Genomic DNA, 25,294 nt, shown 5'->3' with positions numbered 1-25,294 from the left:
CATGTCGAACTTGGCAAACTGGAATTTGTTTTTTAAAACTATGTTCAGTGTGTCTGTCTTCAGATACCAAGACCCAGCAGTGGTCAGTATTGACGAATCTCTTATCTCATGGTGTTTGCAGTCTGGCAGGACCCTGTAGCCTCAGTGACACACGCTTGCCTCAAAAGAAACATTCTGACCTGTGTTCACCAGGGACCACAGGACAGTTCTACTGTTAGCCTTCACAATGGGTCATTCCTGGAGGCTCTTGAATGGGACTCACAGCCAACACTTCAGTGAAAAGAAAGAGTGTAGGACCTTGAAAAAGAGAGTCCTTAAAGTATTCTGCAGGTATTCTGTAGCCCTAATCTGGGTTTACCAAGAGCTTTAGAAAGCTCAACTGGTAAAGCTTCACTTGGAGGTTCAAAGTGATTTGACGGAAAGCTAGATTCCCTAGTCTTTGGGGTTTTCTTACTTTTCAAGATGGGAAGCCAAAGCCTGAACAGTCATCACTGGTTGCCACGTTCCCTTTCCCATTCTTCCCCAGTCCTCCATCCTAGAGCTCCAGCTCCCCGGCTCTGGTACATTTTCTGATGGTCTTTTCTCTGGAATGTCTTTCCTTTGCATGTAAACTCCCACTCTGCAGTAAGTCAAGAAGCTGTATTTGTCTTATTAGTCCAAATTGATAACCACTGTAAGTCCTGCCTACTCTCTAGGGAAGTGAATTCTCAGACTCCTTTAGAACCTGCCAGGGAAGTGGGGCACGAGCTGGCGGAAGCAGTGAATGGCTTCTAAGAACGTCCAGTTTTCAGCTCTGACGCAGCAGTTTCCTCTTCCTGGAGCTCAGCCTTTTCCCCCAAAGTGCTGCCGTTGCCAGGGACCTTCAAGCCATCTCCCACCACTGCTGCTGGGAGCTGTCGTTTCGTCTTTGACAGCTCGTCTAAAGTAGGAAGTGTCAAAATGGCTTCCAGTGTTGGGACAGAATTCAGTCAAATTGCCCAGAGTCTCCATTAAAAGAAAATAATACGACTATTATTTAGTGTATACCAAACAGACCTGAGAACAGTGTACATTCTTTCTTGCCATTTAATTTATTTCATTCTAGTGACTTAATGTTTTCCTTTATATTGTAAGCATGTTACAACTATATTGGCAACTCGTTCAGATCTGAATGGGGACATTCCGAAGTTCAGGAAACCCTTGAAAGGCTGCCTATTCCCCAGTGTCTGTAGTTTGAGAGATTGAGAGGGGGAAGGAGCGCCACCTACTGGCCTTTTAAGTTACGGATTCCAAGCAGGTTCTTTTTGCCTACCTTGACAGTTTCATTTTTGTGTTTCAATTCCCTGCATCCCTACAATCAGGGACAGTAACCTCCCAACCATCATGAGAGGCGATGTCTTCTGAGGTTGCAAATGAATGGATTTCTGGTTAAGTTATAGTTTTCTATAGTAAATGTGAAAGTCTGGTGAATTATCAGTACCTATGTAATACTAGTAAGGTAGTGGAATAGTATTTAACCTCATTTTAAGTATAGCCAAATTATTATGCCATGAATTAGTGCCAGGTGTTGTTGTAAAGTTTTAAGAAAAAAAATGGACATTGCCCTTAAAAGTACTTTTAAAAGTACTCTATTTGAAAAGTAAATTAAATTCCCAAGTACTTGTCTTTTATTGCTTTATCAACTACTTACGGGACACAAAACCCCTAGGCCCCATTCAGATTTACTTTACACTGTGTGACATCAGAATTCTGTTAGAATGGCTTTTACTAAACACATAAATGGGGGCATCAGTCATCCTTTGTGCTCTAGACGAGTCCGTTTTTCCTGAAAGAGGCTAATGTTTGTATTCCAGGGCAGTGCGTCTCAAACTCGAGTGTGCACGTAGGCCACTTGGGGGTCTTGTTAAAATGTACCCACTGATTCCCTAGCACTGGGGCGGGGCCTGAGATGCTGCATTTCTCACAGGCGCCCACGTGATGCCGATCCTGCTGGTCCTTGAGTGGCAAGATTCTAGAGGAAGGTCTTATTTAGACTTTCCATACGGGATATCTGGGCTTGCCTGCTATGGATATATATATATATATTTTATTCATATTCCACCCACCTAACTCTAAAGAAGAAAGATGCCTATTTCTTTTCCCCACAATTCCTTTCTTCCACTCCCTGCCCTATCCTTTCCTCCCCTTCTTGAACAGAAGCTGCTTAGCTTAGCAGTGGCAGGAGTCCCTCTGAGGATTTGATTTTTAAAAACCATTGAAGAGGTGTAAAGGACCCTGCTTGCTGAAAGGAAAAGGAAGAGTGACTGGGCCTCCCCCAGGTCATCCCTGTCCTGAGCAGGCACCTGGGAACAATTTACTGGCATAGTCTCCAGAGAATGACCCAGGTAAATATCTGCTAAAGAGAAGGAGCATTTATACAAGTAGATATAAATCAGAATATTGTCTTTGTTATTGTTGTTGCCATGTGTGACCAGACCTTCGTATATCTTGGGAAGGTACCATGATTAAAGCAGATTTCTCCAGAGCTCAGTATTTATACTCAGGACATGAACACTACATCTCATTTTTTGGAACAATTTTTTCTTCTAGGTAAAGTCATGAAGCTGAGCCCCAAAGCAGAAGAAGTAGCTACGTTCTTTGCAAAAATGCTCGATCATGAATATACTACTAAGGAAATATTTAGGAAAAATTTCTTTAAAGACTGGAGAAAGGTATTATATGTGGCGCATGTATTGATATCCTAGCACTTTGCAGAAATATTGATCAACTACTAAGTAATAAACTATAATTTGACAAAAAATTCCCTAATGTAAAATTTGAGTTTTATTAATTTAATTGTAGTAAAAGTTATTATTATTATTTTTTGCTCATTTACCACATTACATAAGGTTTCTAGCCAACAAGAATGCTTACGTTTCTTCCCTCCCAGCTGTCATATGGCTGCAGCAGGGAATTTATCAGATGAGGCCAAACGGAAAACCCTCAGCTCCAGTTGAGCAAGAGAAAGTTTGTGTCTGCAGGGCCACCCTGTGTCTGCTGTTGCCAAGGGAGATCGTAAAGTGATTTCCCTCCCAGTCCCCTTGATTCTTCAATCTCATGATTCTCAATTTGAATAATGTGGACAGAGGCTGAGCTGAAGTTTATATTCTGAATAGTTCTGGAATAAAATTTAATAAGTGAATGGGGCAGGGATAGTAAGAGAACGAGAGAGAATGAGTATGGGACTATTTTTCTCATTACTGAAACAAATGACATGTGTTCATGTTTCTCCAACTGTGGTATTCATATGCCTGGGGGATTGCGGCAGTGTGCCAAGGAATCCAAGACGTTATGTAAGAGTTACCTTTTTAAATGATAAATCATTTTAAACATTTTTCTGTCAAAAACATAATATATAATAGAACAAAGTAATAAAATTACTTCTTTTTTTCAAAACTCACTCATTTAGATTGACTACCTGTCCAGACATCTTTAACTGAAAAAATGTTGCTTTGCTGTCATTGCAAGGAAACCTGGGGGCTTAATTAGTGTATTTACTTTCTTCTTCTATCCCCCCTTTTTCTTTTGACTAGGAAATGACTAATGAAGAGAAGAATGTTATCAGCAACCTTAGCAAATGTGATTTTACCCAGATGAGCCAGTATTTCAAAGCCCAGGCGGAAGCTCGGAAACAGATGAGCAAGGAAGAAAAACTGGTACCATTTTTTAAACCTCTGGAGGATTTTGGAATAGTGATTAGTCCATCCAAGTTTCTTTTTGGTTCTTATGACACACCTTTGACTTTAGTCATTTTACATGGCTCTCTGCTAAAGATTTAGGAGTCTCAACCTAGTAAAATCTAAATTTTCTTCAGGGTTTTATGTAGGCTTAAAATTGTGAATAAGCAGTTTGTTTAATGGCTCAATATAAGAACCCTGGTGCTCTACTTACTTAAAAACCAGTCAGTAACTCAAATACAGTTTGTTAAGGATGTACAGACCTGCCCCACACTGGTTCCTGGATATTTATCACAGATAAAATAATAGGGCCGTGTACCTCCCTGTTCTTTGACCTGTGTGACACTGGAATCTAGCCAGGATCATTCGTATCCATCTTCCAGCCTTGGCCATCGTCATTCCTGAAGGATATTTCCAGTATCCAGCTGGGATGTCATTTTCTTCTAGAGTACTGGGAGGCAAACTATAGGTTTCCTGTTTGGTAAAAATGCTTTTATTGGAACACAGCCACATGTACTTGTGTACACGTTATCTATGGCTGCCTTTGTGCGACAGTGGCAGAGCTGAATAGTCACAACAGAAACCAGGTGGCCCTCAAGCCTAAAGTATTTTCTGTCTAGAAAAAGTTTCCCAACCCCGATCTAGAGGAATTCAGGCTGGAGTTTCGTTTTTTTCCAAATCGGAGGTCTAGGTGTTAAGGAATTTAAGAAATTCTTTGTACTTCAAAGCCCTGTAGTTTCAGCATTTTATAAGACTTGCATGTTTTTAGGCCGTTGTGTTTGTGTAAGTCATTATTTGATTGTGCCTATCTGACCTTTAGCTTAAAAATTGTGAATTACTATAAGAATGATAACTGCATCAGATTTTTCAGTCTCAGCTTAGTCTTTTTTCTCACTACTCCAAATTAGTGAAATTTGGTTTATTATTTATTTCAGGGGTGTTTTTAAACTTAAAAACCACTTTGAAGCTTTGTTCTTGGAGTAATGATCCAAAGATAGGGAGTTTTCTTAAGTATCCCCTTGTCAGAGCCCAGCCAAGGACACCTGCTGCCAGCAAGTTCTGAACCTGTTTCTACCCACAAGGCAGCAGAACTTAAACTGAATTGCTAAGTATAATATGAATGAAGAGGCTGCAGAGGGTAACGAGGCCCCAGATCCTTTCCCCTGCCTTTTCGGAACAAGGGTCACAGAATGCACGGTGTATGTACCTATATACCTAGGAAAGAATCCATAACAGGTTTGTTTGAGTTTGAAAACCCATGTGAAACGCTGTTAATGTTGGAACCTATTAGAGAATGAGGCCCTGTCAGAGGCTCTTCCCCACCCCCATGTTGACACACTGAACAAAAATGGTGTTGATTTTTAAAGTTACATTTTAAAATACCTAGGTAACATATTCATAAACATATATCCTTAAAGATGAGAGAATCAGTTTTGAATTTATAGTTGAAGTTAATCCTTACAGATAGATCTTTGGGGGAATTTTACTGTATTTAAGTTTGAAAACTATATGAGAGGTTTTCCCTTATTTGAATTCATTTCTTAGTATTTTTTAGACTTTACCTTGACCTATTGTCACACAAGAGATAAGAAGAGTATCTGAGTAGAGAACAGCCATTTGAATCTATTCTGAGTACTTCCTTGCTGTTTTCCAGAAAATCAAAGAGGAGAATGAAAAATTACTGAAAGAATATGGCTTCTGTATTATGGATAACCACAAAGAGAGGATTGCCAACTTCAAGATAGAACCTCCGGGGCTTTTTCGGGGCCGTGGCAACCACCCCAAGATGGGCATGCTGAAGAGACGGATCCTGCCTGAGGACATAATCATCAACTGTAGCAAGTGAGCACAGTTCACCCTTTGGGCCAGAAATGGATTGCGGGGCTTCCTTGGCTCTCAGTAGTTGGGGACATTTCCCACTGTTTAGGGGGCAGTACAGTATTTCCAGTATAGATCTTCAAGTGCTTTTTATGTATTGACTGGTGAGGAGGAGACTTATAAATGCTCTGTAGATTTATCCACTTCGGGTCATGAAAGGTGAAATTGTGCCTCTCTCCTCCTGATTTGACTGCCCTCCTGCTTTGCTATTTCCACAGAGATGCCAAGGTTCCTTCTCCTCCTCCAGGACATAAATGGAAAGAGGTCCGACATGATAACAAAGTTACTTGGCTAGTTTCTTGGACAGAGAACATCCAAGGTTCCATTAAATACATCATGTTGAATCCCAGTTCACGAATCAAGGTAAGGGGTAGCTAAGAGCGGCAACAGTTCTCGGGACTGGTAGTCTCTTTTTGTTGAAATGTGATATTTTGGCCTCTAGAATCAACTTTGACAAATTAAAAACCCTCCCCCAAAAAAGAAGGCAAGTACTTTTCCTGGTTAGCATTATCTGGTGACCTGCCTCTGAGGGATCCGTCTTCTGCATTACATTGCGATGTTACTCATTTGCTAATTCACAGACATTTGCTGGAATGCTGATATGTGCCTGGCACAGTGTATGCATGGTGCTAGGAACTGCAGGTAAACAGGACAGATGCAGTCTCTGCCTTCACACCGCTTCCCCTCCAGTGGTCAGAATGTGGTAAATGTATATTGGCTTCTGCAGTACCCTTTCTCTTCCTCACTTCTTCTGGCTCTGAGGAACGCAGTATCATTGCTCTGAATCCAGAAAGAAGGTGTAAGATCTAGAGTCTTACATACTTTGGGCTTTCTAAGGTTTCATCTGAGTAGATTCCATCAGGAACAAATGGGATAATGTATGTGAAAGCACACTATCAACTGTTGTATTCCCCCTGTATTGTTAGTTATTGATACTATTATTGAAATGGGAAAACTGTTTTGGAAGGGCAGTCAGTTCTCGTTAGTCTGCTATGCATACCCTGCTTGGGAGAGTCCCACGGACTTCCTCCCTGAGATATACTGTGGAAATGTGAACAGCAGCCTAAAAGAGAGAGATGGGTTTCACAAGAAAACAGTCAAGGAGTTAGTTCTGCATAGACTAAGAGTGTTTACATGCAAGGGACTGGGACTAAAGACCTTTGTGATTTTGGTTTATAAGTTATTAAATATTTGTTAAGATACAAAAGCCATAGCTCAAAAGGTTATATGTCTTATTGAGACTAAAGTGCACATTTTCTAGTCTATAGTTCTGTGTTCTGATGAGAAAAATATCTGTTTTCTTCAATTCGAAAATGTCACTTTTTCTGCCTCAGAGTAATAGAATCAGAAAGAGAACCCTCATGGAGAGCAGAAGTCAAGTCATTTAAAGAAACATGTCACATTCCCCCTCTGAAATACCACAAAGTTGTAGGCTGCAAAGGTGAATAAACAATAATTTTAGCCCTCAAAGAATTTATGGGCTGGTGAGAAAATCGAGTAAGAATTCAATTTTATTAAATAGAAGAAAGAAAAATGCCAAATGCTTTAGATAAATAGAGCAGTTATTTCCAACAGATAGAGACCAGGAACAATTTTATGAAGAAAATTCAGAGGAGGCTAGATAGGGAGCAGGCCACATCTTTAGAAGCTTCCGAAAAATTTTTTTATGTTAGCCTCAATCCAATAGGAAGCCACTAGGTTTTCAGGGGTGAGGAGGGGCTTAATACCAGATTTGTGTTTGAGAAACCTGTGACACGTTGATCCTTCTGACTGCCGCTCTGTGGAGACTGGGTTGGACACAAACAAGAAGTAGGAGGACCAGTTGGAGGCTATCGTAATACTCCAGACAAGAAGCGGTGATGCCTAAACAAGATGATGGCAGTGGGGATGGAGAGAGCTGAACAGATTGCAAAGTGATGTATTCGGTGTATGCTTACAGGCAGTATTAGAGATGGTTGTAGGAGAGTCTCTGGGGGTAGTGGTTCTTGTTAGAAAAGCCAGGTGGAGTACCTCAGGGGCAGAGACATACTCACTCCATTTATTGTGCACAATATCCAGATAACTCTTGTGTGCCACAGGGATTTGTGCAGTTTTTTGGATGATGGTTATGGCAGTGAACCTACAAATCATCTAGATGTAGGCCCTGCTTAGAAACTTATGCCCAGGACAGAATGGCTGACACTAGTCAGCTGGTTTGGGATCCTAAGAGTCATGAAGATAGTTAAAGGCTTGGCAAGTGGTACTGTTGAGGGAAAAAGAAATGTGATTTCTTCAGCTTTCTGCCAATCCTCCTTGGCTATTTCCCACTCGACAGAAGAGTGAGATCTTCAGAGGCTGGAGTTTGACGGTGCTTTGTATAGTTTTTAACTGTACTGCCAGCAGAAGAAGCATTCTCTTTTGGATAAAAATAGGTACAAGCATTAGAGGTTTTATTTTCAATAAAATACTTCAAATACACAAGAAGAGATAATAATATAACGAACATTCACGCCCACCATCTGAATGTGTCAGACCTTAACATCATGTCCTATTCAACTCTTTCGTTGCGTAAAAAGTATTCTAATATAAACACAGTTGAAGCCCCGCTGTGTACCATTCATCTCCTTCCCTGGAGATTACTATAATGAACTTAATGTTTTCATTCTCGTGTGTGTGTTTGTATTTTTACAGTATATTTATGTGTGCATAAACAACATGTGGTATTGTTTTACAAGGTTTAATTTTAAATGAGGTATATGTTATTGAGATCATACTGCCACATATTTATTTCACCCAGCTTTGGTTTTGAGATTTTATTATCTTGACACACACTTCTAATTTATCCATTTTTGTTTGCGATATGGAGTTCTATTATATAAAAAATTATCCTCTTGTCAAGAGACATTTAGGGTCATTTATAATCTTTGGCTATTATAAACAGTGCTGGAATAAACACATTTTCCGTGTGTATATGGATGAAAATTTCCCTCAAAGAGTCTTTCTATTTCCGAATTGTTCTCTAAAGTATTCGAACTAGTTTATATCACCACCATCCCCCCAACAGGGAGTACAAGTTCATTTTCCACATCCTTGCCAACACTTCTGAAGTTTTGCTTTTTAAATTTTGATCTTTGATCCACTAGAATATATTTTTGATCCACTAGAATGTATTCTTGTGTACGATATGAGGTTGAGATCTAATATATTTTTTCCAAATGAATAACCGGTTGTCCCAGAAGTATTTAGTTGTATTACCCACTCTCTCATAAATCAGATTTCTATATATGTGTCAGACCGTTTCTGGACCCTCTGTCCTATTTGTCTGCTTATCTGTTTCTTCATCAGTAACATACTTTCTTAACTACTGTAGCTTTGTAAAATTTTACTATTAAGTAGAACAAGTTTCCTTCATCTCATTCTTCAACACTGTCTTCTTGGCTATTCTTAGCTCTGTGCTGTTTTGTATTAATTTTTAGATAAATTTGTCGAGTTCCAATGAAGACTTGAGATTTTTATTAGAATTGCGTTGAATTTGTAGATTAATAGGCGTAAAATATTAACATTATTTCATTATCTTAATTGTCTTTCCAGTCCATGAACGTGTTATACCTCTCCATTAATTCATGTCTTTGAATATTTCCTCCAATATTGTTTTGTAATTTTCTCCATAGAGGTTTTACACATTTTAAAAACCTTTTTTTCTTAGAGACCTTACAGTTTTTAGTGCTGTTGAACTATATTTTTTTCTATTACATTTCTGTTGGTTATTACTGGAGTTGTAACACTGTTGATTTTTGAATACTGATCTTATATCTGACGATATTGCTGAACTCATTCTAAAAGTGTCAGTGTTTTGGGGGGTTTCTATATAGATAATTAACTGTAAATGAAGACAGTCTTAACTCTTCATTTACATTAAACCTTAACCCTCTCTCCAATCAACAATTGGGACAGTCAGATATTTCATTAATTTCTGTGCTCCATACTTCCCCACTGGATTTACTTTTCTTGTTGAAATACGTCTGTTACTGTTTATTTAGTGAGGATCCATGGGTGGCAAATTCTCCCTTTGTTTACCTGAAAATTTCTTTATTTTCATCCTTATGATCTGTCTTTTCTTAAATAAAGGATGCATCTTTATTATGCATTTATTTATGCTGTTTCTAAGTATAGATATATTTTTATAGATACTCAGACTAGACTTTCAGTCTCAGGACTAATGTATTTTTATTCTGAAAATCTCTCAGCCTTTATTTCTTCCACAGCTGCTAGGCCATTCCTTTCATTTGCTTCTTATAGAGTCCTGTTAGATGAATGTTGGAGCTTTTCAATCTATACATGTTTTTTAACTATATTTTCATATTCTTTCTCTCTTTAGGTCTGGTCTTCATTTGGGGGCAGTTCTGTAGTAGGGCTCATTTCCAATTCACTAATTCATTTTTTTAATTATATCCAATATAAAGTTTATGCCATCTGTAATTTCTTTATTTCAGTTATTTTTTGTTTTCAGGATGTCTAATTTTTATCTTATCTACCTGATTTTATTTCATGTTATTTCTGTTGGTTTATAATTTCTTGTCTTTTTTAGTGGATGTTTTATTTTTTTCTCTTTATACACCTTTTACTTTGTCAGATTGTTCTTTAAAATGTTTCCTGAGATGACTTCATGTACTAATTATTGTTTGGGCAGTTTTTCTAACCATTTTCCTCTATTTGTTATAATCTTTTTGAGGGGGGTTTCGTCTATTTATCATTCCCTTTTCCTCCCCCTTTCCCTCCACTTCTCTATTCATTCCTCCTGCCTTAGAGCACGTCTCTAGCCTCTGTCAGCCCCAGCTAACACAGCCCCTGGGTTCAGAACTCCCTTGTTGCATGGAACACTTTCCTTGTTATAGATGATCAAAGCATGATTTCACTGACCTGATCTGACCCAAAAGTCTATAAAATTGTTTTTATATGCGAGTGTGAAGGATGGCGATCGGTGATTTTACTTCTTGGTAGACTTAGGCCCACCTTAGGGGAGGTTGCCGTCATGGGGCTTGATTCTGTATCTTTCTGCTCAGCCCCTACAGATTGCTCCTATTCTGGGATTCTTTGCTTGGTCTCATATGTATATTTTACTCATTCACTTTCTCCATGTAGTATTGTACTGTTCTGCTCCATCTCTGCTCTGTCAAGATAATTTAGCTAAAGCATGTGACTTAATAAATTTTTGACAATTTAAAAAATTTGAGCAAAGGTAAAAAAAAAGCACAGCTGAAGTGTGGGTTCCCTTTGATGTACCCTGTTTTTGCCCCTTTCTGGAAACTTGGATTAGCCAATTTGGAGTCATAGCCAGGGTTATACTGTTTCCAGCCTCACAGGTCATTGAAAGGATTAGGGCTTTTGAGAGCCATAGTAACATTTGCTCCAGGTACTGAAAATATTGTCCTGAACTCATGTGCATCTTTCTGTGCTCGTGCTAGTTTGTTCTGCTTTTCCTCCCAGGATTTCCATTATACAGACATCCTTTTGCAAGTGTTTCCATTCCCTTCCTCTTCTACTTTGTACCTGGTGCCCACAGAATCTGAAATAGCAGGGGAATGACAGTCAGCCTTCTGGATCCTGTAGTTTAAACAAAGCTCTCTGATCCCAGATAAACCATGGATCTAGGAGATTACAGAAGGACTGCTTGTAGGGACTCACTGCTAAGTCTAGGGCACTGCCAGCTGGGGAAGCATTATGTAGTCTCATAACCTGGGAAACTAGCCGCTAGTAAAGGTAAGGTTCTTTAAACCAGTCTTAACTTTGCAACCAAAATTTATCATCATGATTTTACTTTCAGATTAAGTACAGCAAACTTTAGAACCAATGTTGACATCACATTACCTTCAAACCTGTAAAAATATTCTTAATGCCAAATAAACTTTGCTGCCTTTTCTCTTTAGAACCTGTAATGCTCTGGGGTTTCAAAGATGTATATGGCTATAACCTTTGAAATACAACCATCTGGGGATCAGAGGGCTGGATTGAAGGAGAATGTCTGTATAAAACTTTGTAGTCTTAGGAAGCTCTGATTTTGGTGAGTTTTATTAGAAAAACAAAATAAGACATATGCTTATTTCTTTAAAACTATATTTTGAACCTGATTTCAAATGTAAGAACTAAAACATTAAAGCTTCTAGATAATATCAGAGTAGAATATCTGTATGACCTTAGGACACAAAATAAACACTAATGATTAAAGAAACAATTGATAAAGTGGACTTCATTAAAATTAAAAACTTAGATTCAACAAAAGACACTGTTAAAAAAATAAGTATTCAAGTTGCAGATTGGGAGAAAATTTTTGCAATATGTTTATCCATCTGACAGAAAACTTGTATCCAGAATATACAAAGAATTCTTACAACTCAATAATAAAAAGACAAACATCCCCATAAAAAAGAGCAAAAGACTTAAATAGATGCTTGACAAAAGAAGCTAGAGGAATGGCCAATAAATAAACACATGAGTGTTCAACATAACTGATTATCAGTGGAATGCCTACGTAAACCACAGTGAGATACTAATTCCAATTCTAGGTATTTTTGCCCTGAATGAAGTGAAAACGTGTCCATAAACATACTTGTACAAGAATATTAATAGCAGTACTATATTCCTGAGAGTCCAGAACCGAAAACATCTACCCGGGGTCCATCAACATACAGATAACCACATTATGGTATAGCCAAACACACTAGAGATAATCATAGAATATACCTTATATATCAGCAGTTAAAAAGAGGGAACTACTGAAAAGTGCAACAACACAGATGAATCTTTAAAACATGTTGAGAAGCCACACATAACAGCCTGCACTGTATGATGTCATTTATATAATATTCTAGATTAGGCAAAACTAAACTAGGATGATAGCAATCAGATTAAAGGATCAGTAGTTGCTTAGTTGGTGATTAACTGGGAAGGGGCATGAGGGAACTTCCGGAATGACAAAAATATTCTCTTTCTTGATGGGTGGGTGTAGTGGGTCAAAACTGATCAAACTGTACACTTAAACATGTATAACAAAAACTTGTAAAGATTTCCTCAGAATAAAAGGTGAATAGAAAGTACTGGAAGGAAGTAATGCTACTTATATCTGAAAAAGGATTTTAGTAAAAAGACTATAAATTCTCTACAAATCAATCATAAAAAGACATATATATATGTATATATATTTTTAAAGATTTTTATTGGGGAAGGGGAACAGGACTTTATTGGGGAACAGTGTGTCAATCTTAGTTGTGGAGGGTGATGTTCAGCTTCAAGTTGTTGTCCTTTCAGTCTTAGTTGTGGAGGGCGCACCTCAGCTCCAGGTCCAGTTGCCGTTGCTAGTTGCAAGGGGGTGCAGCCCACCATCCCTTGTGGGAGTCGAGGAGTTGAACTGACAACCTTGTGGTTGAGAGCCCACTGGCCCATGTGATAATCGAACCGACATATTTTTTTTAGCCCTGACATACATATTTTTTAATGGGTACGTATAGAAAGCTGGTTGAATTTTCTCTTTAAACATGGTATAAACATGGCCAGTTTGTTACATCTTGTGTTAAGTGATACATGTTTGGAGTTTAGAATGCTATTCACTGCCTCTTTAGTGTTCTACACAGTGGCAGCTTCACATAGGGATCATCAGCTAAGTGAGAAGTAAAGAGCCACTAAGAGCCACTGGTCAATACAAAGTTCTGAGAAGGGATTAGGGAACAGGATTAGCTCACCTCCCACTTTGCTATCCTGAATCCCCTTACCTACTTACCTACTTTGCCTAATGGGTAGGCAGGTATATTAGAAAGAGAGAAAATACCGTGGGTCTACTAATTAAAAAAAAAAAAAGTCACCCAAAGAATGTTGTATGTCACTAATCCAGTTAGATTCTTACCCATTACAGAGGGTTGACTGAGTAGGGGAAGAGGACTAGGGTTAAAAGGCAGCCCCCCTCGGTGGACACCTGGTTTTACTTTTGATGAAGACCTTGCCTGGAAGACCCAAATGGGTATCTCATTTTCTAGAAGTAGTCTGAGAAAGCTTGTTCAAGTGCATTTTCCTCTGTGGATTCTGTTCGGGGAAGCTCAAGGCAGCAGGGATAAGCATACTTCCTGGAGGCCAGCCCTCCCCTGCTGGACCGAGACAAGGTGGCTTCTGCACCCACCCCACCCCCATCTCTGTCCTTTTTGAGAGAATCCTGGATCCTTGTGCCAGCAGCCCAGCCAGCCTGTGAAGAAAAGTTGGTCTTTGTGGTATCCTCCGTGAATGAATTATTTGTTGAGTTTCCTTGTTTCAGTGGCATGACTAAGGGACCGAGGAAGTAGAATTCTATAGGACTTTGAAGAGCCAGAGTCAAGCTTTGGTAGGCCCACATGCCTTCGAGAAGGGAGAGCCCAGTCTTGAGCTGGAGACTGTACTGTTAGAGACAAGCCTTTCGTGTCCTTGCTCTCTCCCTGCCCTCCTCCCTGTCCCCCCCCCCCCCCCCCCCGTCCCTCTCTCCCTCTTCTCGTCGTCTCTGTCTTTGTGTAAATAAGAACCGTTGCCATGGAGATTTATTACTACTAACTGGTACATGAGGACAACTTGTACGTATCACACCTTTTCTTATTCACTGTCGTGAATGTCAAAATGTACTTAGAAAAATCACTAATAAATTTTCAGCTTCCCATTGTCAGGACATAGAACTTAGATATTTCTTCTGTATCACCAGCTACTAAGTCACCCACCCACAACAACACGTAGTTACTGAACCTCTTGTTTTGTAGCCAAACAAGTAGTACAGCTCGTCCACACACAGCTGTGGGAGAGTGCCGATGACTCCTTAGCATGCCGGGTAAGCCTCATTTCTGAGTGTTTGTTCCAAGTAGAAGGCATTTCTTACCCCAGGTACCCCACACTCCCGCATGCTCAGAAGGCCACTTACCTTGCCACAGTTCTTAATGCCTCGTGGACCACGTGTCCCTGTCATAGGCGGGCTCCAGGCATATGTGGGTAGAAATCACTCCCCATCTCTTTTGTTGCAGGGTGGGGGAGTTAAGAGCAGTGAGTGATTCTTGGGTCCTTAAATTCCGTCCTGGGGTTCATGTCATACAGTTTCTTTTAGGCCTTGTAATAATATCCCTGGCCCTCGTATATTTTTTTGGATTTTTTTTCCTTCTTTACCTTTCTCACTTATTATCAGTCCTTGCTAGCAAAAATCTTCCATCACTGTTGGTTACATTGTCTTTTTCACACCTTTTTAAAAACCTTTAATTGGTTTTCAAATAAATTTTTAAACCTTCCACCCAAAGCTCTAATGTTTAAAAAAAAAACAAAAAACTTCCCAGTAACAGTGTTTCCCTCCATCTAATCAAGAATACTTTTAAATGCAGAAGTTAGAAAATGGTGAATAATTACGGCTGTTCCTGGAAGTCATTGTGTTCCCTCGTAATTATATGTTGTCATTTTTGGTTCTGCTTCCTTGACAGTTCCTTCCATCAATCTGTAAATGGTTGTCTTAAATTTAATGAAATTCAGTCTTGGCAGAAAAGTGTTGGGTCACAGATTCAGCAGTAGAGCTGGGCTGGGGATCTTCATAGCTTTTGTGTTGACAGAAGTCAGTTTTGGGGACATGCCATGTGGGCTTTTCCCAACAACATAAACATTTTACAGAATGAAAGCCAGAGGCTTTCCTAGCAATTAGCAGGAGCCAGTTGTGCTTGACAGTGCAAATGGGACAGCATGAGTTCTCATCAAATTAAATGCCCTAAAATTTCTCTTCAGTACTCTTTCTATCTTCCTTAAGCTCAAGTTCCTTCTCTTTGGTTCTAAGCTCTAAACTTGGATATTCAAAGTCTATCTTTACCCTACCATCCCTAAGCAGTCCACCGTTGGGGTTGGGTCTTTGCAGGGTGAGAAAGACTGGCAGAAATATGAGACTGCTCGGAGGCTGAAAAAATGTGTGGACAAGATCCGGAACCAATATCGAGAAGACTGGAAGTCTAAAGAGATGAAAGTCCGGCAGAGAGCTGTAGCCCTATACTTCATCGACAAGGTGTGTGTCTTCCTGTCTCACCGCCTAATGTGGGGGTTTATACCTCCGGGCCCCATGCTGAGTACTGGAGAGGCAGTGACAAGCAGCTTCCGTGGTCCTGTTCATCTAGTCTCTGTCCCAGTAAGGACAGTAGATGTGGAGACAGAGGTATTCAGTGTCTGCTGCTGTCTGAACACAGTCTGCCTGATAGGAGGGTCTGCAGGAATCTGAATGTGCCGGAAATACTATGACATTCTTATTTCTAAAAAAGATGATTATAACCCTTAAATAAATTGGGAAAATAATCGGCTGAAGTATCATAACTACAGTTTGAAAGAGTGCTCTGGAGATTAGTTCCTCAGTACCTGTACTCTTTACAAGAAAAAAAATTTTTTTCCCCACCAATATTACATTGCTCATATTTTAGCCAAATTTTGAATTGTCTCAAAAATTCAGCAAAATTAAGAGACAAGCTTTTTGAGTCTGATTGCCCAGACGAGAAACACCCCTTCAGTTGCTGGTTTTTTAAAAATGTTCTTCCTCTCCTCTATCCCCATGTAAGAGGGCAGAGTAAAGAGAAGCATGGATTTATAGGAAAGTTTAGTTATCCCCTTGACTCTCCATACTTAGTGGAATAGGGAAGAAGCAACAATGCAGAGTCCAGAATTCCCAGGCCTTGCAGACGAACACTCCGTCCCCAAAGAAAATTGGGTTTCCTGGAGATCCTATGAGATTCAAGTTTCTTCATGCTCCTCCTTGTCTCTCTTTGCCCTCCCTGGACAGCTTGCTCTGAGAGCAGGCAACGAGAAGGAGGAAGGAGAAACAGCAGACACTGTGGGCTGCTGCTCGCTTCGCGTGGAGCACATCAACCTGCATCCAGAGCTGGACGGCCAGGAATACGTGGTTGAGTTTGACTTCCTTGGGAAGGACTCCATCAGATACTATAACAAAGTCCCTGTGGAGAAACGAGTAAGTTAATGGGGCCTGTTTCTTTTCATTCATTCATTCATTCAGCAAGCATGAGTTGCGTGATTTTTGTGTTCTCTGTGTGGCACTAGGGAAAAAAAAAATGACTTGAAAGAGAGGGGAGAGGTATTGTTTGGTGTCTATGTACCTCCTTTTAGTCCCTGCCCTCACCTCCCACCCTGGTGCGCCCTTCCTGGAATGGTGGGCCGTTTCCCATAGCAATAGATTCAACACAGTATGCTTTGGAGAGGTTGGCCCTCACAACACAAGATTTAACCCACTGCATTGTTTTAATGATTTGACCACATTTCTGTATCCCCTGGTCAGTGTAATTTGTTACTTTGTAGCTTTGCTTAACCTCAGCTGATAAAGCGAAAAGGTAGCTGTTTGGCCCTCAGGTCTCTGAGCCTGTAGCTATAGAGACTGTCGCAGCTCCATGGTGCTCCCCCACCCCAAAGTATTGGACTTGAACCAGGGGACCCCAGTAACCCAACCCTTAAGCAGTCTGATGTTTAATCAGTACCTAGTTTTTTCTGACTGTGGAAATGCTCCAGATTAAACGAAGCTAAAGAGACCTGACAGTTAATGAAATACTTAAGGATGGATTCCATACTGGTGAGGTAAAAAACATCATTAGGTCAACTGACAAAATTGGAATATGGACAGTAGATTAGATAAAAGTAGGTATAGATGTAAATTTATGAAGCCAGTAAGAACCACGCGTATGTAAGTGAATATCTCTATCCTATGTAATTACCCACAAATGGTTCAGAGCAATTATGTGTACACACACACACACACACACACACACACACACACACACACACACAGTAGAGGAGTGTGCAGGCATGCACATTGCACAAACGGTAAATGAGGTCAAATCTTAATGGTAGGGGAATCTGTCTGGGTAAAGGATACAGGTGTCTCGTGCTTTGTGGGTTTTGTGTGTGTGTGTGTGTGTGTATACACACACAGGTTTTTTATAGTTGCAAGCATTTCCACAGTAAAGGTTTTAAAAATAGTAAAATCAGGCTCTGCCTATTTCTTTTAGGTTTTTAAGAACTTACAACTATTTATGGAGAACAAACAGCCTGAGGACGATCTTTTTGACAGACTCAATGTGAGTAGACAAGGTGCACTGGGTTGAAGAGGGGCCTTGCCAGAGCCTCACGCGCTCCTTAAGGAGAGGTTTGCCTGAGTGTGCTTGGGCTCTCCCTTCAGCCCGTCCCATGGCGTCCTGTACTCTCTTCCTCCCTCGGGGCACACAGTGAATCCGTGGCCAAAGCCCTGAGACGGGGTAGACAGACCCTGCCTTTTATCCTCCTCTGGCTCCTGCAGAGCCTTCCCCTGGCTGGATGCCAGCCACCTCTGCTGGAGACCTGGATATCTCAGAGAAGATTTTAACAGAGAAGGACAAATTTGCTTTATTGGCCTGCTTAAGATTGAAGTACTTCTTAAGGTGGTATCATGCAACCCTATATCCTGGAATTGTCTTCCCTCTTTTCCTAACTTCCCTCTGGCAGAGCAGTAAAACTTGGCAGGGTTGTGATCGCACTGGCATACGTGTCCTAGAGCTTTCCAGAGAGGGCAGGGCGGTGTGGCTTTTACCTAAGTCCCAACATCTTCTCTGTTGCTTTGTCTCCTCCAGACTGCTATTTTAAATAAGCATCTTCAGGATCTCATGGAAGGCTTGACAGCCAAGGTGTTCCGTACATACAATGCCTCCATCACGCTACAACAGCAGCTAAAAGAACTAACAGCCCGTAAGTACTGCTTGGCCAGCCAGGGCCACAGCCTATTGATGCTGTCCGATGTCCTTGCCCAGCTTAGTCCTGGCTCTGTTCCACTTTTTCTCCCTAACATTGTGACTGGAAACTTTTTCCCTCCATACCTCTAATAGAGAGCTAAGGCTTAGTTTGTATAGATGTAAGATCGTTGCTGTTTCCCCCATTCCTACCCCAGCTTCTAGATTCGATTTAGGGAATGCTGACAGAGGCTTTCTCTCAGTTCTGAAAATGCCTGCATTTTGTGTTTTACATGTCTGTTATTTAAAAGCTCATAGAATGAAGACATAGTGCTGTGATGTTCTGTTAAATTGGGGAGAGTAAGGTTGTCATGGATACTAAAAAATACAGCAGCAAATCCTTTCTTTGAGGTTTCTGTCCTTTTTTTTCCCCCTTAAGAGGTTAGTATTCTCCTAAAAACTAGCTGCAAAGATATCACCAAGATCGAAACGCTTTTTTTCCTGGAGTCCAGTCACTGCTAAATTCCCACTGTTCTCTATAAAAAGGTCAAATGGCTTTATAATATTAGCCAGAAAAGCCAAAGATGGGTATGTTAGGGGGTCGATGTTTTAGGGTGAGATAAAGTGACACAAGTGCCTTTCCGTCTGGCCACAGCCATCAGGGTTCTTAAAAGGCTCAGTTAAACGTTTCCAGGAAACATGTAGCAGACTCATAAAACCTTTTGAGACCTAAATCCTTTCTACTCAAAAATCTTAAACTATTTTGTGTGTAGAGGTTGTTCAAGTAAAGGAATAATGTTTTTTTAAAAAAAAAAGAAGAATGACACAAGTGAAAAAATTACTTGGTTAACACTTTCTTTTTTAAAAATATGCTGTCTTGTGGTTTTAAAATGTAAAACTTACAGTCCCTTTGTCATACCCTCCGCTGCAGGCTTCTTCTGTCCCAATTCCTATTTTCTTCAGGCTTCGTCGTGTGGGTAGATGTGTGGGTACTGCAGCAAGCAGATGACTTGACTCAGATTTTGAACTTATGGCTTGGCAAACTTGCATTGATCATCGAAGTGAGATGAGGGCCAGTAAAATCCTGAGGAGGAAGGACTGGGATAGATACATTGTGTGTTGTCTTTTGTTCCACAACCGGACTCTTTCACTATCATGTTTCTTTCTTTACAGCGGATGAGAACATCCCGGCAAAGATCCTATCTTACAACCGTGCCAACCGAGCTGTTGCAATTCTTTGTAACCATCAGAGGGCACCACCAAAAACTTTTGAGAAGTCCATGATGAATTTGCAATCTAAGGTATCTTGGATCTGGGTGGTGGGGGTAGCAGAATGAAGGGAGCCATGTCTGCTGTGGGCATATACTCTGAAGACGAGAGGCATTTATAATCCAGCCTTCTGAGCTGGGATATCAGAAGGCCAGTTCCAGGTCTGTTCTGGAAGAAAGGTCTATGGTAAAGATAAAGAAACGGAACTATGATAGAGGTTCTCCCTAATCAAGATACTGAATATCAGGTACCCATCGTTTAGGAGGTCTTCATTCTGTGGACTGAGGTTCCACATTGGCCACTTGCCATTTTGAACATCTGATTTGATGTACCCTCCTTGAATATTTCTAGTTGTTCTTATTATACGTGAGGAAAATGGATACAAAGGGAGCCTTCACAGCTCCTTGCCACAGCCCACAAATACAACTATTTCCAAATTAGATTGTTCCAAATTGAAAAGATGAGGAAACAATGATACTTATTTCCCCCAAATCTTAGCACAGCTGTTTTTATTTTCACACATTCCACACAAATCATATTTTCATATAGCTCTTCATTCAAACATCTGTTGGATACTGGCTGTGTGCTGGAGTTGCTGCCCTCGCGGGAGAGACTGACATGCAAACAAGTTGATGCTGCCGCTCTTCACGTGCCTCTCCTCCCTCTGACTCTGCCTGGTACTGAGCTGCTAAGCCACCAGGCACTTAACATTTGAGGATGAGCATTTTTGTGGGAGCAATGGCTACAGAACCAGTCCGTTTTAATGTACTAAACCCACAATGAGGATTTGCAGATACTTCATTACAGCACAGATACACAGCGTTACAAAGGAAAGCAATTATCTTCAAATACACTTAGCAAATGTATTTTAAAGTCTGATCTGGTAATAAATATGCCTTCCTTATTTACCTACTAAGTAAGATCTGAAGGTGGGTCTAATAACCTCTAAATTTCAAGGTAGTAATAAATATAAATGATACTTCAAGATTTCTGCAACAGTTTTGATATGAAAATACCTGTACTCTGTGTTGGTGATAAAGTCAGAGGGACTGCTGGCATTGCTGTGGTTTGTTGCCCACATTCATAATTGAAGAAGAAATGATAAATTTCAACTAGAGGTTAATGAAACTACAGATGTGATTCTTTCCCACCCACATTCACAGAATTCTGTCCTTGGACAATTGGAGTTTAAAAACTGCTGTAGAGTGAGGCTGCGTACACATGTTTGGGCCCATGTTGAAATTTTGCTCTGTTAAAATTTCTTCAAAATAAATACCCAGGAATAGAACATCTGGGTAAAAAAATACAACCTACAGTTCATGCCACAGATGCCAGCTGGCTTTCCTGAAGGGCTGCACACGTCCACAATACATGCATAGGTGTCCACAGAACTCTCAAATCCTTGGACCATATGGTGGGCAGGCAGAGAACCCTATAGACTGCCCCTCCTGGCACCTCCCATTTGCTACCATTCTGTTACATGGCAGTCACCTGGTATGGTTTACTCTCCTTGTGTTGTTCTAAGCCAGAAATAAAAGTGTGAATATTCAGGTGGTGTTTGCCTAATTCAGGAGACCCCTCCCTGGAGCATGAGGAGGTTTTTTTGTTGACCTCACTCTGGAACCACTGTTTGAGCAGCCCGGCCTGCCTGCCAGACGAGCCCAGGAACCCTCTCCTGTGTGCCCAAAAAGCAAACACACGCCCATGTTTGCCAAGGGAATCAATGGAGTCTTTGGTGCTTTGAGAGAATTTGACATAGCCTGCCAGTAGAGCATTCGCAGAAATGGTTAAAAGATTGTGGTTTGTTGTATTTCTAGCCTAAGAAGAATCTGGCTAGTGGTGTCTGTGATGCTTTTGTATATAGAATTCGGTTCCTTCAGCTTGCCTTTGGACAGCATAGATGTTGGAAGTAAGCCATTCGTAGTAAAATGCATTTAATGATTGTGTCACAATGGCAGCCTCTGTTTCCAATCTTGGGCTGTGTGTGTGCCTAACAGATAATTCTAGGCTCAGAGCAACAGCCCAGTGTGGGAGTCAGGCATGTATTTGGTCTGCAGAGGTCCCCTTGACCTCACCAGTTAGCAAGGTGAGAACAGGTCCCGGCTTCTAGTGCCCTCCAGCAGCATGAGCTGACTGGTCTGGGCTCCAGCTCCCTGGTGTTGCCCGCTGCTGTCCTTAAGGAGGAACTAAGAAGCATATAGGTTCTCCAGAGGTGCTTGGGAAGTTCTATCAAGCAAGAAAGGCTGGAACTGCCCTTGCCCCTTGTCTGGGACTCCATGAGTTTCATTTGGAAAAAGAGCTCCACAGCTAAAAATGTTTTCAAACCTCTATTTTTGAGGATAACGACTTTAATTTTCTCCCCATCTCAGCTCCCTCTCCTTTTGAAAACATTGTCAAAGCCAGGCCATGCCATGTGTTGGCTTGGCACAGACTAGCTGACTTTTTAATTGCTATTTTTTAGTCCCTTGGATATTTTCTTCGTGCACCCTTTTTTCTTGAGAAGCTGGCACCTTCTTCCCAGAGTGCTGGCAGACTCTGAGGAATGCTCTGGGCTCAGTAGATGCAAGGATCCTGTCTCAGCTTCATAAAGAGCATCTTTTGCAGTATTCTTGGAATGAAGGTTACAGCCTGGCACAGTTTCCACTTGATGGACAGCTCTCATGTGTAGCTCTCTTCCCAGGTGTCTGAGGCCAGAGTGATCTCTGGAAGATTAGCACCCACTTGCCCAGTCCCAGCGGGTTCTTTCCTCTGAGCTTCTGGATTAATGGGGCCCTGGGTCACTGCCTATAGAACATTCTTTTCTTGATGGGTCACAGAACATAAATGACCAAGTAGCTGAATCCAGCAGTCACTGTGCACCTACTCTGCTTTCATGAAGCCAGCCCGGGTGTTTTCACCCAGCAGACTGCCTCGAGAGACAGCCTACACTGTCTAGGCTTCACCTTCTCTAACGAAGCCTTTCTTTTCTTCTCTCTGGGCTTCTTTTATTCCTAAAACTTGCTGACGTTCTTCCTCACCAGATTGATGCCAAGAAGGAACAGCTGGCAGATGCCCGGAGAGACCTGAAAAGTGCTAAAGCCGACGCCAAGGTCATGAAGGACGCAAAGACCAAGAAGTACGTGCTGGTCGTGCGGGAAGCTGGGGTCGCTGGAGGGAGAAAAGCAGGAGCAACCCCAGCCGGGTGCCCTGGGGCCGGCTTTCCCAGGCTCTCTGAGTGGTATCTTTTGGAAGGCTCGGTACTCGGGGCTTTTACTGCCCCCTAAGTTTCAGGGTGGGGGTTACAATGTGCTTGTCTAGAGGCCAGGCCTGGTTCTTGATGACATCCATTGTCCCAGGGTGGTAGAGTCAAAGAAGAAGGCTGTGCAGAGACTGGAGGAGCAGTTGATGAAGCTTGAAGTTCAGGCCACAGACCGAGAGGAGAATAAACAAATTGCTCTGGGAACCTCCAAACTCAATTACCTCGACCCGCGGATCTCAGTGGCGTGGTAAGTGGCTGTGGCCGAGCAGGGTGACGGGGTTGTGGGAGCACGGCAGCCTTCACACGCCATCTACACGCCACACTGTCCTCTGGGAAACCTGTGCCGGCATTCTGCTGTGCGTGCTGCAGACGCATTGCAACGTCCTGGATGGGCCTAAATGGTCAGTGCTATGACACTGCCTTTGAGTGGGTTACGTTGGTTTTCAAAAGGCAGGTGCAGTCCCCATCCTTCATGGAACTTTAGGACAAGAATGAAAGCTCGTAGCCCTTAATGAAGGAAAAACACATAAGAACCCCTCACTTTAACAAAACTTTTCAATGAAAATTTTCGCAAGTGAAGGAAGAAACATAGGAACAAGAAGAAAAACACGAGAACACATCTGAGCAACCGACCCAAAGAGTTAGAGGGACCATTTAACTAAGGCAGACACATTCTCTATTGTTTGCTCACTCCCCACACCCCCTCGACACCCCCCCCCCGCCCAGTCAAAACATAACTTCCAGAATAAGTAGCTTTTTTGAAGATGCTTATTAATTACCTTGCGTAACTGCATTCTGAGCCTTGGAGGACGCATCCTCTCTGGCACCTGCTCTTCTGGGCCAAGGTTTCCACCCCACTCTTGTTCCCTTTCTATTCTTTTTGCCCTGTGTGGTGCTAGAGAATTGGTTAGTTTGAAAGGCACCAGACTGCTTGGGTCATTTTCACCTCCATGCTCACTAGCTGCATGAGAACGTGAGCAAATGACTTAACTGCTCTGTTTTAGTTTTTCCCTCCGTACCTTTTTATTTGTACCTCTGTAGTAGCACCCACCTCATACGGAGGTCACTGTCAAGGTGAAGTAAGTTGAGCACATGAATTAATTCTCATTCTCACCAGAGGGATGTGAAGGTGAAGGTAACACGTCACTTGCCCCAGGTCTGGGCCATTGCTCCCCAAGACACACTAATCCTCCTCTCTCATTTGTTTGCAGGTGCAAGAAGTGGGGGGTCCCAATTGAGAAAATTTACAACAAAACCCAACGAGAGAAGTTCGCTTGGGCCATCGACATGGCTGACGATGACTACGAGTTCTAGCCGGTTTCCAGGGGCAGAGTTTGGTGGAAAAGGAACAGCGTGGTTTGGGGAAGATGGATGAACTGTGAGCCTCGCTTGCCCTCACATCTGAGGGAGAGAGGCGGCAAGTCTTAACAAACCAACATCTTTTGAGAAAAGATAAACCTGAAGATATTATAAGGGAGAGCTGAGCCAGTTGTCCTATGGACAACTTATTTAAAAATATTTCAGATATCAAAATTCTAGCTGTATGATTTGTTTTGAATTTTGTTTTTATTTTCAAGAGGGCAAGTGGATGGGAATTTGTCAGAGATCTGCCAGGCAAATTCACTGTTTCACTGCAGCATTTGGATTCTCTTAGCTACTGTATACGAAGTCCGATTATATTGGTGCGTTTTTACAGTTAGGGTTTTGCAATAACTTCTATATTTTAATAGAAATGAATCCCTAAACTCCCTTCCCTCTCCCCCATTTCAGGAATTAAAAATTAAGTAGAACAAAAACCCAGCGCACCTGTTAGAGTCGTCACTATCTATTGTCATGGGAATCAGTTTTCATTAAACTTGAAGCAGTTGTGACATCGGCAGTGTTTTGGTTCAGACACCTATTCGCAGAAAAGCATGATGGGAAAATATTTCCTGACTTGAGTGTTCCTTTTTAAATGTGAATTTTTATTTCTTTTTAATTATTTTAAAATATTTAAACCTTTTTCTTGATCTTAAAGATCGTGTAGATTGGGGTTGGGGAGGGATGAGGGGTGAGTGAGTCTAAGAATAATGAAATAATCAGTGACTGAAACCATTTTCCCATCATCCTTTGTTCTGAGCATTCCCTGTACCCTCTCAGATATCCATCTTTTTCATTTTAAAACTCAGTCTTTCACTTGAAAGATTTTACTGTATAAAAAGTTCCACAGGTCAATAAATTTAGAGGAAAATGAGTATTTGGTCCAAAAAAGAAAAAGTAATCAAGATTTTAGGGCTTTTATTTTTTTTTCTTTTGTAATTGTGTAAAAAATGGGGGAAAAAACATAAAAAGCAGAATTTTAATGTGAAAACATTTTTTGCTATAATCATTAGTTTTAGAGGCAATGTTAGTTTAGTGTGTGTGCAGAGTCCATTTCCCACATCTTTCCTCAAGTATCTTCTATTTTTATCATGAATTCCCTTTTAATCAACTGTAGGTTATTTAAAATAAATTCCTACAACCTAACAGAA

At 41.1% G+C, this 25,294-nt stretch overlaps 1 protein-coding gene across 1 annotated transcript in view; it reads left to right on the top strand.

Annotated features, from left to right (window-relative positions):
• TOP1 (DNA topoisomerase I) overlaps positions 1 to 25,294 on the top strand; it is an 80,962-nt gene extending 55,668 nt beyond the window's left edge. The window contains exons 10-21 of the mRNA XM_081033439.1: positions 2,569 to 2,690; positions 3,552 to 3,674; positions 5,350 to 5,537; positions 5,792 to 5,936; positions 15,445 to 15,588; positions 16,351 to 16,536; positions 17,585 to 17,653; positions 18,182 to 18,296; positions 19,451 to 19,578; positions 22,567 to 22,661; positions 22,882 to 23,031; positions 23,996 to 25,294. Coding sequence (XP_080889565.1) covers positions 2,569 to 2,690; positions 3,552 to 3,674; positions 5,350 to 5,537; positions 5,792 to 5,936; positions 15,445 to 15,588; positions 16,351 to 16,536; positions 17,585 to 17,653; positions 18,182 to 18,296; positions 19,451 to 19,578; positions 22,567 to 22,661; positions 22,882 to 23,031; positions 23,996 to 24,098 — 1,568 coding nt within the window. The 3' untranslated portion in view covers positions 24,099 to 25,294. The remainder of the gene's footprint in view (positions 1 to 2,568; positions 2,691 to 3,551; positions 3,675 to 5,349; positions 5,538 to 5,791; positions 5,937 to 15,444; positions 15,589 to 16,350; positions 16,537 to 17,584; positions 17,654 to 18,181; positions 18,297 to 19,450; positions 19,579 to 22,566; positions 22,662 to 22,881; positions 23,032 to 23,995) is intronic.

The sequence above is a fragment of the Rhinolophus hipposideros genome (assembly GCF_964194185.1).
Source record: "Rhinolophus hipposideros genome assembly, chromosome: 22".
Lineage (NCBI taxonomy): Eukaryota > Metazoa > Chordata > Mammalia > Chiroptera > Rhinolophidae > Rhinolophus > Rhinolophus hipposideros.
Note: the sequence above shows the minus strand (reverse complement) of the source record. Positions and strands in the feature narration are given on the sequence as shown.